At 35.9% G+C, this 12,524-nt stretch overlaps 1 protein-coding gene across 1 annotated transcript in view; it reads left to right on the forward strand.

Moving 5' to 3' along the window:
• The window catches only part of SREK1IP1 (SREK1 interacting protein 1), a 58,509-nt gene extending 49,867 nt beyond the window's left edge, over positions 1–8,642 (forward strand). Inside the window, exons 4-5 of the mRNA XM_032628033.1 lie at positions 3,254–3,326; positions 6,065–8,642. Coding sequence (XP_032483924.1) covers positions 3,254–3,326; positions 6,065–6,254 — 263 coding nt within the window. The 3' untranslated portion in view covers positions 6,255–8,642. The remainder of the gene's footprint in view (positions 1–3,253; positions 3,327–6,064) is intronic.
• The last annotated feature ends 3,882 nt before the right edge of the window (positions 8,643–12,524 follow it).

A 12,524-nucleotide genomic window follows, 5' to 3' on the forward strand; every position in this document is an offset into this window, starting at 1 on the left:
ATGTTGGCTGTGGGTTTGTCATATATGGCCTTTATTATGTTGAGGTAAGTTCCCTCTATGCTTACTTTCTGGAGAGTTTTTATCATAAATGGGTGTTGAATTTTGTCGAAAGCTTTCTCTGCATCTATTGAGATGATCATATGGTTTTTCTCCTTCAATTTGTTAATATGGTGTATCACATTGATTTGTGTATATTGAAGAATCCTTGCATCACTGGGGTATACCCCACTTAATCATGGTGTATGATCCTTTTAATGTGCTGTTGGATTCTGTTTGCTAGTATTTTGTTGAGGATTTTTGCATCTCTGTCCATCAGTGTTATTGGCCTGTAGTGTTCTTTCTTTGTGACATCTTTGTCTGTTTTTGTTATCAGAGTGATGATGGCCTTGTAGCATGAGTTTGGGAGTATTCCTCCCTCTGCTATATTTTGGAAGAGTTTGAGAAGGATGGGTGTTAGCTGTTCTCTAAACGTTTGATAGAATTCGCCTGTGAAGCCATCTGTCTTTTCATTTTTGAAGAATATTTTCACTGGGTAGAGGATTCCAGGATTCTACTTCATTCTGGCTTCCATCTTTTCTGATAAGAAATGTGCTTTCATTCTAATTGTTTTGCTTCTATAAGTAACATATCATTTTTCTCTGTTTTCAATATTTTTTATTTGTCATTAGTTTTCAGAAGCTTAATTATGATGTCTTGATATGAATTTCTTTGAGTTTATTTTGAATTTGTAGGTTTATGTCTCTTACCAAATTTAGGAAGTTTTCAGCAATTATTTCTTCAAGCACCTTTTTTTTAGCCTTCTTTATCCTTGCTTTGCAGGACTCTAATGACAAAAATATTAGCTCTTTTGCTGTTATCCCACAGGTTTCTGAAGCTCTGTTCTTTTTAAGTCTTTTTTCTCTCCATCATTCAAATAGGGTGATTTATATTGTTTTGTCTTCCTGTTCAGTGATTATTTCCTCTGTGTTTCCATTCTGCTCTTGAGCCCTTCCACTGAGTTTTTAATTTCAGTTTATTGTATTTTTAGTTCTAAAATTTCTATTTGTTTCTTCTTGGATTTTTTAAAAAATTAATTTATTTGTTTTTATTTTTGGCTGTGTTGGGTCTTTGTTGCTGTGTGCGGGCTTTCTCTAGTTGCAACGAGCAGGGGCTAGTCTTTGTTGCAGTGCACGGGCTTCTCATTGTCGTGGCTTCTCTTGTTGTGGAGCATGGGCTCTAGGCGTGCAGGCTTCAGTAGTTGTGACACGCGGGCTCTAGAGTGCAGGCTTTGTAATTGTGGCACATGGGCTTAGTTACTCCGCGGCATGTGGGATCTTCCCGGACCAGGGATCGAACCTGTGTCCCCTGCATTGGCAGGCGGATTCTTAACCACTGAGCCACCAGGGAAGCCCTCCTCTTTGGATTTTTTTATTTCTTTGGGGATTTCTGTTTTTTCATTTGTTTCAAGCATGTTCATAGTTGCCAATTGAAGCATTTTTGTGATGGCTGCATTGAAATCTTTTTCAGATAATTCTAATATTTCTGTCATTGTGGTGTTGTCATCTGTTGTTTAATTTTGTATTCAATTAGAGGTCTTTCTGGTTCTTCATTTGATGATTTCTTTTCAGTTGAAATTTGGACATAGATAAAACTCTGGCTTTTCTTTAAACCTTTTGTTTTATCTGATTTTCTCTGGTACCACTCCAGAAGGAAAATTGAGGATGCCAACTTGTTCCTGCCAGATGAAAATAAAAGTTCAGTTTCACCACTCAGCCTCTACCAAAACCTAAGGTGGACACGGCTTCTTCTTACTGCTGGGTGAAGGTCGGAATTTCAGCTCCCTGTGTGGTGCCCCCTGACACCGTGGTGAGGGTAGTCTTGTTACCCCTGGGTGACAGTGAAAGCACTGACTTTCATTAGCTCTCTTCTGACAATACTTAAGCATGGAGGGGAGGAGTGCCTCATTACTGCTGGGTGGGGTTGGCAGTCCAGGCTCCTTGCGTGGTCTCCACTGACACTGTTAATGGAGGTCTTATTACTGGTCAGTGGGGATGAAAGTTTGGCTCACCACTTAGACTTCTCAGGAAGGGGGATTGAGATGTCTCATCACAGACTCATGGGGGGAAGTCTGTGTTCTTCACTCAGCCTTTGGTAATATGGGTGGGGGTGGTGCCCCATTTTTTTCTGTGGTGTTTGGCTGGAAATGGCAGTTACTATCTAAAAGTTTCCTGTCACTAGGCTGTCCCTTTCTTGGTCCTTTGGCTAGAGAGAGCAGGCTATTGTTGGGGTATTTTTGTCTGCACCTGTTGATATTGCCAGGTTGCTGGCTTCTTCAGCTGTAAGTCTGGGCTATATAAAGCAAAAAGAAATTTCAGGGAACTCAGCAGTGTGTCGTTTTCTGGATTTCAAGATCCCTAGCTAGTGTCTGTCTTTCCACCTTTTACAGTCTTCTTATGCTTGTTTTTGTAATGTCTGGGGTTTGTAGTTATATTTAATGGGAGGAATAGGAAAAGTACATCTACTTCATCTTCCTAGAAGCAGAAGTTCAACTGATTTTTGACAGAGGTGAAAAGGCAGTTCTGTATAGAAAGAATAGTCTTTGCAGCAAATGGTGTTAGAATAAAAGAATATCAAAAAAAGTGTTAAGTGAAAGAAATAAGTTGGAAAATATGTATTATATGCCACAATCCATTTTTCAAATGACATAAAAACTTGGGACTTACATGTAATTATGTTTGTATAAGTGAATGTTTGTGTATACTTGGTTATGTATAGAGAAAGCCTAGAAGAATACACACCAAATTGTGTATTTAATAAACAAGATAGACAATAGTATGTATTCTCTCCTTCCGAGATACCAACGACATAAATATTAGATGTGGTTATTGTCCCATGACCTTAGGATTTCATGATCCTAATTTTGCTTGAAAAAGAAGATTTTTAAAATTATACACGATTGTATTATTTCATTTCTTAAGGCCTGGAATAGTACCCACCAAACTGTCGACATTGATTTGCTTTAGGAATTAGAAATGAAATATTTGAATTTTTTACTTAATGTACTCAGTAGATTTGAAATCTGTATTAAAAGCATATAGTACTTTTATAATGTTTTTAATGAGTAAAAATAATCAAGAAAGGGGACATTGTTACAAAAAAAGTGCAATATCCTAACAGTGAAATTCACCAACCAACAACCAAAATCAAAAAATGTAAACATACCATATTAGTATATAAACTGATGGTGACCTGATTCTTTCCCCTCAACACACAGGAATAAATGAAGAAGAGGAGAAGAAAAAAGCAAAAAGCAAAGAGAAAATCAAGTTGAAAAAAAAAAGGAAAAGGTATTTTTTTTAACTTTTTTTTTAAAAAAGCAGGACTATGGATCTAGATGGATTATAAAATTTTATTTTTCATGTTATAGTCTAGTTAATTTAATGTTATCTTAATGAAAGTTAGGTGTTCAGTTGTTTCTGTAAAATAACAAAATCCTTCATGTCAGGAATCAAAAAGTCAGCACTCAGCCTCCTTAAATTTTCTTTTTTGGAGCAAATCAAGGTATAAATAAATAACAGCCCTGCCCGCTTTTTTTTTTTTTTTTTTTTGCATCTTTATTAGAGTATAATTGCTTTACAATGGTGTGTTAGTTTCTGCTTTATAACAAAGTGAATCAGTTATACATATACATATGTTCCCATCTCTTCCCTCTTGCATCTCCTTCCCTCCCACCCTCCCTATCCCACCTCTCCAGGCAGTCACAAAGCACCGAGCTGATCTCCCTGTGCTATGTGGCTGCTTCCCACTAGCTATCTACCTTACATTTGGTAGTGTATACATGTCCATGCCTCTCTCTCACTTTGTCACAGCTTACCCTTCCCCCTCCCCATATCCTCAAGTCCATTCTATAGTAGGTCTGTGTCTTTATTCCTGTCTTACCCCTAGGTTCTTCATGACATTTCCACCCACTTCTGTTATGTATTCTATTTGTATTCTAGAATTTTTAAGTTTTAGAACATAAGTTTTTAATTGGACGTATGTCTAAATTCTTCACATATATATTTTGTCCTCATATGTATGAATTTGGAGCTTAAATATTTGTATTCTCAAAATATCATTGCCATGGCTAAGAAATTAATTTATTAATAGGATTTATGTACTCATTTGTCATGCTAAAAATACCTTCAGATCTTTCAGAATTCTCATCAGCCACCTATGAATTTTTACTATCAACTCTTTTAACAAAAACTGGTTAAAGAAATTGATCAAAAGACTTAAGAGGCAACTTCTTCCTTGGTTCATGAGTGCACTTTCATTTACACTAGAATAAACATGTACATATAGACACTTTCTAGGGCATTTAGCAGATAGTAATCTAGCTTGGACCTTAGTTCTCTGACAGTAGGTTCTGCACATCAGGTGTTGTCACTTTGTAGTTTTTATAGAGTATGTAATATATACATTCTAACACCCTCAGCTACTTTATAAATTGGAAAAGTTAACTCACTTTCAAGTGTTGGGAGTTAATAATGTTTAAGAACTAACACAGGAAGGTAGAGCTCAGTGTATTGTGTAGTCTGATGAGTGTATTGTTTAATCATTTGCATTAGCACAGCATGTGGATCGCTTACAGGAGAAGTGAGATTTTCTGTTTCCTTCCAAATTTTCATGTACTAGTTTTAGAGTAACATATTATTTATTCAAGCCTCTCTACCTTGGGCCTCACCCACCTCAGACAGGGCCTGAAATTAAAAGAACTTTTCTAAGTACACTTAGCAAAGGTAACGCCACCTGATGTGGTTGCTCTGCCAAAGTATAACATTCTGCCTTAGAGAGAACCCAGGTCCAGAAAGCCAAAGAAAAAAGTGCAGGCAGAGAAGCAGCGCTAGTTAGAATGTAGAGGTCAAGCAGGTCTTTAAACAGGAAAGTAGGCAAGAGTTGAGAAAAAGAGTTGAAGAGAGTGCAAGAGAATACATGAGAAAATAAGCTCAGGAGATGGCCAGACTCTGAGAAGATGGACAAGGAAAAGGAAGGAACACAATGTTACAGAAACGGGGGGAGGCTGAGAGTCCCTGATCAAGGAAGGCAGTCAGGGAATTCGCACAGTGAGTCACTCTACAGACACAACCTTGTAGTCTCATGTTGTTTACTTTGCCTTCTACTGTATGTCTTTTAGGTTTTCTTAGTTTGGGTTTTAACTTCTAATGTTTAGATCACTCAGCTATCTCTGGGATGCCTTTTAGATTTTAAATTAACTCAGTTTCTGTTCAGTCACACATATTTGGGGTCTGGATATTGTTGCACATCTTTTTATACATCTCTTAAGAGAGATGGGGTTTTTTGTTCGTTTTTTGTTATTTTTCATTAGAGGAAAGAATTCTACAGTTTATTTTCCCAATTTAGTATTCGAGTAATATAAGAAAAATAAAGTATAATGATAAGTTATTCTCATTCATTTATATAGAGTATACATTTAAAAGCATTCTTTCTGTAACTAGTAAAAATTATTTCAGAATGCAAGTGTTCATCTGTATCACTCTGCATGTAAAAGAATCCAGTACTTTAACTTGAAAAATAAAATAAAACAAAAGTGCTTTTATTTTGCTAATTTTCAGCTTTCATTTATACGGAGGTACAACTGTAGCCCTTTTTATATAATTGTATCCTTTGTGGCTCTTTTAAGAGAATATGTGAACAAGTTATTATATACACAAGTGAATTGTGTATATAATAAGGGTTGGTAAATGACATTTTCTTTGCCTTATAAGAAAGATTTTGAAGGGTACACAGGATGAAAAACTGAAAATCACAGAAAAATTATTTCATCCTTACTGAATTTAAAACTCATAACTAGAACTGAGCAGAATAGAGACATTTGTTTTGTTAGTTTCTCTGGCTAAGTGGCAAAAACTCTGAATACCGTATTTTAAGAGAATACAAATATATAAAGCACATTTTGTTTGAATTCCTTTATATTTATACTCCCACCTTATTCCAAGAAGGATTTGAGGCAGTTCAAATTCCATTTAAATGTACCCATCAACCATAAATACAATTATCAGTGAGCATGCGTTATTACTCATAGGTCTTATTCATCCAGTTCCACTGAAGAGGACACTTCAAAACAAAAGAAACAAAGATATCAGAAGAAAGAAAAGAAAAAAGAGAAAAAGAGTAAGTCAAAAAAGGGGAAGCATCACAAAAAGGACAAAAAGAAGAGAAAAAAGGAAAAGCATTCCTCTGCCCCTAATAGTTCTGAAATCTCCAAAAAGTAACTGAGACTTTGGCCTGAACCATTAAATTTAAAAATACGGTTTTGAAAATTATTAGACTTTCCTTGAAATTTGCTATATAATTATGCTTTGCAATAAATCACAGCCTTTTCCATATAGACATTTTTTCATATATGGGGCCATTACTGTCTGGCAGTATTTTAATGTACTATGATTATAGAGTATTGAATCAGTCTTATTACCTGATAGCCATGCCCCAAGTATGGATATTTGTGCAACAAAACTCATCGTTTTTGGTATTCCTCTGTGTGTGTGTCTGGCTAGTGTTATTACTTCATAAGTTGATTGTAAATGGCTTTACTACAGTCAACACAGGCAATCTACTTAGCAGTTAATGAGTACTGCTGAATTAAGTGTCCACCTTCCAGTGTTAAAGTGAGGTAGGGGATAATGCTTTGCGCTTGACACTGAAAATTTTCATAGCTTTATATCCTATGATAATGTATAATGAGAGTGAAGTTTTTCACTGTTGTTTTTAAATCTTGGCTTTTTTTGGATGTCACAGGAGGTGAAGCTGCTTTATTGGTCTTGACTAGAACTTTTTAAATGAATGGCATCAGCAGGAAGATGATAATGAAAGTATTTATAACAAAATTTCACTGTTTTCTGAGATGCAGAGTTTCTAGTACCTGCCTCCTTGGTTTTTGTAACAAAATATTTCTTCCTTGCTTAAAAAGACAAGTCTAGTTCAGCCTACTTGTAGGTCTCATAGAGATGATGCTGTGTTGGGCAGGATTTTTAAGATAGACTCCTGGGTTGTTTTACAAATATGCCATATTGGCATGTCTTAAAGAGATACCTCAAACACAGAACTTTTTATTTAGGAGGATAACAGCTAAATCTTCATTAGAACTGATTTTTATTGTATTCGGTATGTAAATTTTATGACGCTTGTTTCTATGAGTAATGTGGAAATTTTTTATAAATGTGAACATATATATATATTTGTCTGAAATAATTTGTAGTTTTGAAGCAGGTTTCCACTGAATTTATGGTTTCATAAATGACTAGTTTGAGGTGTTTCTCTCTTTGACTTCAATCATAAACCTCAGGAGCAGTGACAAAAATTTAGGATTAAGAATTTTATTCTGTATTTTTAAAAATTTAAGAGTCAGGGAGTTACATCATGAAAGCCTTTATATAACAATGGAAATTTTATATGAGTTAGCATTTTTAAACACATAGTTGTAGATACGTTTCTACATTTTTTTAATTTCTCAGTGATACTTGGATATCCCTTATGTCCAGTAAGTTAAATACTTATTGTAGCAGCATCGAAAGTCAACTAATTATCATGGTACAGCACCAAAGATTGTAAGTACCTCACTGTGGTGCAGTTATAAATTTTCAAATTGGTAGCCTACAGACATGGCTGCAGGTGAATTCATTATGATGAAATCAGGTAAGTACACATAACCTCACAGGCTGGAAAGGTGTACTGATTCTTCCTTCACCCAGCACTCCTATCTGGCATGACCTCAGTAAGACTGGGAGAGCCTCATAACTCCTCTTAGCATATGCTTACCTTGTACAGATTCTAGGGAAGCTACATCCACATCCCTTTTCTAACATTACAGCCATGGAAGTGCTCACACTTGTAGCTTTTCCATAACCTAACTTAGTCCTATGGCCTCCTTAAAAAGAAATCCTTTTGTTTAAATAGCGTAGTCAGTTATTGGAGAGAAACACAGAGCTACTAGGTTTTTAAGGGTTTGTTTTGCCTTTGCTGTAGTTTATGTATTTTTGAAAACTATATTTTAGGAAAATACAATCCTTTGGTTATCAGTATGAAAAAAATAAGTAAAAAAAAAACTTTAAAAAATTATTAGAGGGCTTCCCTGGTGGCGCAGTGGTTGAGAATCTGCCTGCCAATGCAGGGGACACGGGTTCAAGCCCTGGTTTGGGAAGATCCCACATGCCACGGAGCGGCTAGGCCCGTGAGCCACAATTACTGAGCCTGCACGTCTGGAGCCTGTGCTCCGCAACAAGAGAGGCCATAATAGTGAGAGGCCCGCGCACCGTGATGAAGAGTGGCCCCCACTTGCTGCAACTAGAGAAAGCCCTCGCACAGTAATGAAGACCCAACACAGCCAAAAATAAATTAAAAAAAAAAAAAAAAATTATTAGAAAACCCTACATGCAAACATATGGTCTCATCTTATTGAGTGTGTAACATGGTTAAAAATGATAATTGTAGTGACACAAGAGTTGATCCAGTTATTTGTAAGTTTTACTTCTGTTAATTGTAGAGATAATAAGTTGGCTTATCAGATTTGTTATCTGGATGCTGAGACAATCAGTGGCTCAGGAGAGTTATATAAAATTCAGGCCTCATTAACTAATAAGAGTTCACAAATTAAAAGATTTTAGCGTTCAGTAATTTTTTTCCCCAGAAAAAACTCTTGGAATTATTCTTGAGTAAATTTCCCATAGTCTGAGAATAGTTTATGAAAGATCTCATCTGAATAAAATTCATTTATTTTTACTAAAGTAATTTTCTTCTGAAGTGATCTTGTTATTATTATTGGGTTTGGATGCAAATCTCACTAATATATTGTAGGAGAAAATTAGTGACATTTCCTCTCAGGCAGTATGTAGCATAAGGAAAACTGAACTTAATAGTAAAAATCCAAAAGTCCTAGTTGTCCGCGCTTCCATTGAAGGGGCAGGGGTTCAATCCCTGGTCGGGGAACTAAGATCCCGCATGCCGCATGGTGGCCAAAAACACAAGTCCTAGTCATTCTGGCTACCTTTGTGACCTTCAACAAAGTAATTTACCTTCGCTGGGCCTTGGTGTCTTTCATCTATAAAATATTGTACCAAATTATCTCTGAGATCCCTTCTAGTTCTTAATATATATGATTATCAATACTTCAAATAATATTATTTTAGAAATTATTTTCATTTAGAATATAAATTATTATATTCATTTATAAATTGTTACAGATAAGCAGGTAGCATTCTGTAAACTGTAAAAGTTGAATTTATTAATGTAACTGTTAAACACATGTTACTTCTTTAAGCAGATAATTGGTATTTGGTTCATATCCTTACCACCCAGTGTATGTTATTTTCACTAGATGCAGACAGAATTTATGTTTAGATTTGTATCTGTAACCTGATTATCTGAATACTTTGAGACTATTGCTTTTAGGCTGATGGACCTACGCCCCATACAGTTCCGTATTTCTTTTCTCCATATCTTCTGTTGGCTAAAAGCTCTCAGAGGGATCCCCAGTTCTTCATACTTAATACATATCTGTTTACATCTTTGGTTCTTTGAGGCTAAAACATCAGTGAGTAAAACAACTGTGTGTGTCTGTATTTATGACTCATTCTGTCTAAAATTACATAGGCCTAGGTTACCTTCAATTAAACTAGATTGAAGAGTTATCAATAATAGTCTTGTTAAATGCCATTGAGTCCTTTCTTCAATAAACATTTACTGAGTGCCTAGCATAGCAAACACTATGTTAAATACCAGGGATACGGAGATAAATAAGACACATTTGCTTCCCTGAAAGGAATTCACAGTTTAGTTGGTAGGAGAAACAGCAGAACTCATCATTAGGTATTAAGTGCAGTAATTGGGTTTATAGAAACACACAGGAGTACCTAACATAGTCTGGAGAAGTTAGAAGAGGCTACCTAGAAAAAGTAATGCCTGCAGTGCATTTTGATTGAGGATGAGAGTGGGAGTTGACAGAATGAGTACAGTGAACAAAGCCCACAATAGAAAAAGCTGGGGCGTGTGTGTCAAGAATTATAAGCCCTGTTGTGGGGCAGGAGTGGTAAGAATTGAGACCACCATTCTAAGTTCTCAGGTACAAGAGAAGGAGGTTTTATGTTCCATGTATGGGAGCTTGGCCTTTATCTGTAAGCAAGAGATGCCATTAGAGAGTTTTAAGGAAAGAAGTGACTTTTATTGAGGTTTGGTTTCATCCATTTCATAATCCAATCCCACAGTTTTTAAAGGATGAAATTAGTCTCATTAAAAGCCCGCATAGAAAATAATTTGAATCTTTGATAGTCTATTATCTGATCTCTTATTCTAGGCCCACTTTTCTAAGTTCTGATTTCTAAAAATTACAGTCTTCTGAAAAGCTACTATATTCTTTATCAGACCCATCCCCAGAATTACATACAAATGTACATAATTTGAAATGTGATTTGCTTTTAATTTTATTTTAGGTTATTTTTGACTTACAGAATATATTGTGTTGTTATGTTAGTATTTTCAGTCGATATAAATCATTTAGAATATATTTTTCAATGCAGACTGTCGTAATTTGGTAAGGCTTCTTTTAATATTTTTAATATTGATTTGACTATTTTAATATTTAAATCAATATTACGAAGTGCAACTGCTTCAAAGTCACAGTGACACACACCAGCTGGTCTACTAGATAGCTCTGTTGCTCTCCCCCAGGTTTCCTGGCTTGGCAGGGAGTGCTCCACAGATTCCAACTGATACTAAGTGCTGAGACTCAATTTTCCTGGGCAGTTGGCATCCAAGAACAGTAGGGTTTGTTAGGCCAGCTCAATGATAATTTCACTTGCGAAGCCCAGGATCTTCAGACCTCACTTGTCTCCTCCCAACTCCTCTAAAATTTTGCAGAGCGCCAGAGAATTGGGTTGCCTCTTGTAGAGCACAGCCCGTGATGCATGCAGCCATGCCCAGCCCGAGTTTGCCTGTCCCACAGGTTGGGAAGAGTCTGGGGAACCAGGAGCATTTTGCTGGCCCTGAGTCTCTAAGTTTCCTGCTTCTTGTCTGGCCTCTGCTCTTCCCCTTGAGCAACAAAAGTAGACTTACCAGTGCCTTAACTAACTTTCTCAACCGAGATTTTCACCTGAGGCAACATCTAATCAGTAATATAATTATTAATGTCTGTGTATCAAGATAGCCAATTTTCTGGGATTGTTTTTAATCAAAGCTGGTTAAAAGATGAAGAAGTACCCACACTTTATGTGCTTTCACAAAAATAGATGAAAATTCTTTGCTTTTATGGCCACATGTCATTTTTGTAATGGAAATGTTTCAACTTTCAGACTTCACACTCTGAGCAATTTTAATATTTAAACATTGGCAATACTGTGCTCTTTTTGAATGTGAAATCCAACACTGGCAGTAGGATGTTGCAATAATGATCTGGAACTATGCTGTCAGTGTAGCCACATGTGGCTATTGAAATTTAGATGAATTAAATGAAAATGTGTCTCTTCAGTTGCACTAGCCACATTTCAAGTGCTGAGTAAGCCACATGTGGCTAGTGGCTACCATGCCAGACAGTGCAGATATAGAAAGAACATTTCCATCATCACAGAAACCTCTACTGGACAGCACTGGAATCCCCAGTTCTTAGTAGAAATTTTGACAGACTAATGGTCAAAAGTTTTTAACCCTGAGTTTGCATGCCTGAGAGCCATAAGGCATTCCTTTCTTTCCCCCTAGCAGACCAGAGAAGCTGTATTTGACACATTTTGAAAGGCTAGTCTTCTAACTACAGAAACTTTGTACAACACAGTAGATGGCACGGCAGAGCCAGCCTAAAATTAATTTTTTTTTCCTATTGAATTCCATTATAGGACCAGGTCTGTGTTCTTACAATAGAAATCACACTTATGAATAAAAATCTTTTAAAACAATTTTAATTTGCAGAAACTGTAGGTTTATTTCTAGATGTCTAAGTGATACCACCGCAGTAGCCTTAGGTGGGACCAGAGAACTAACTTGTTTCTTTTATAACTTTCATTCTAGAAATTCCTTAGGAACTTTATCAGTGAAGGATTTTTGTTATGGTTATCCCTTGCAGAAAATATTTATCATGCAGATTATACATAGTGATACATTTTGTTATTGAATGTTAGTTTTTATAAAGGCAATAATACAGCAAATCCCCTAAAAAAGGCATGGGTTGATTTCTAAGAGACTTAAGAACACACCACTTCTCGTTCATAAGGCCACCCCCTGAGATTTACCTATCTAGTACCATCTCTTATAAAAATAACTGCCTTGAGGTGTGAGAAACTTGTGAAGTGCTGGTAATGTGACATAAACTTCTCATTGTTCTTCACTGACATAGGTGTGCTTATCTTGTTATTGATAAATTCTATAATTTCTCCTGAAGTATTAACATAATTTCATGTAATGTAGAAACATCTTAATTAGCAAATAAAAGTAAACTTATGCACATGGAAATCTATCAGAAACCTTAGTGGGTGTTTAATAAATTAATTGAATGATCAAAACTG

The sequence above is a fragment of the Phocoena sinus genome, chromosome 3 (genome assembly GCF_008692025.1).
Source record: "Phocoena sinus isolate mPhoSin1 chromosome 3, mPhoSin1.pri, whole genome shotgun sequence".
NCBI classification, from domain to species: domain Eukaryota; kingdom Metazoa; phylum Chordata; class Mammalia; order Artiodactyla; family Phocoenidae; genus Phocoena; species Phocoena sinus.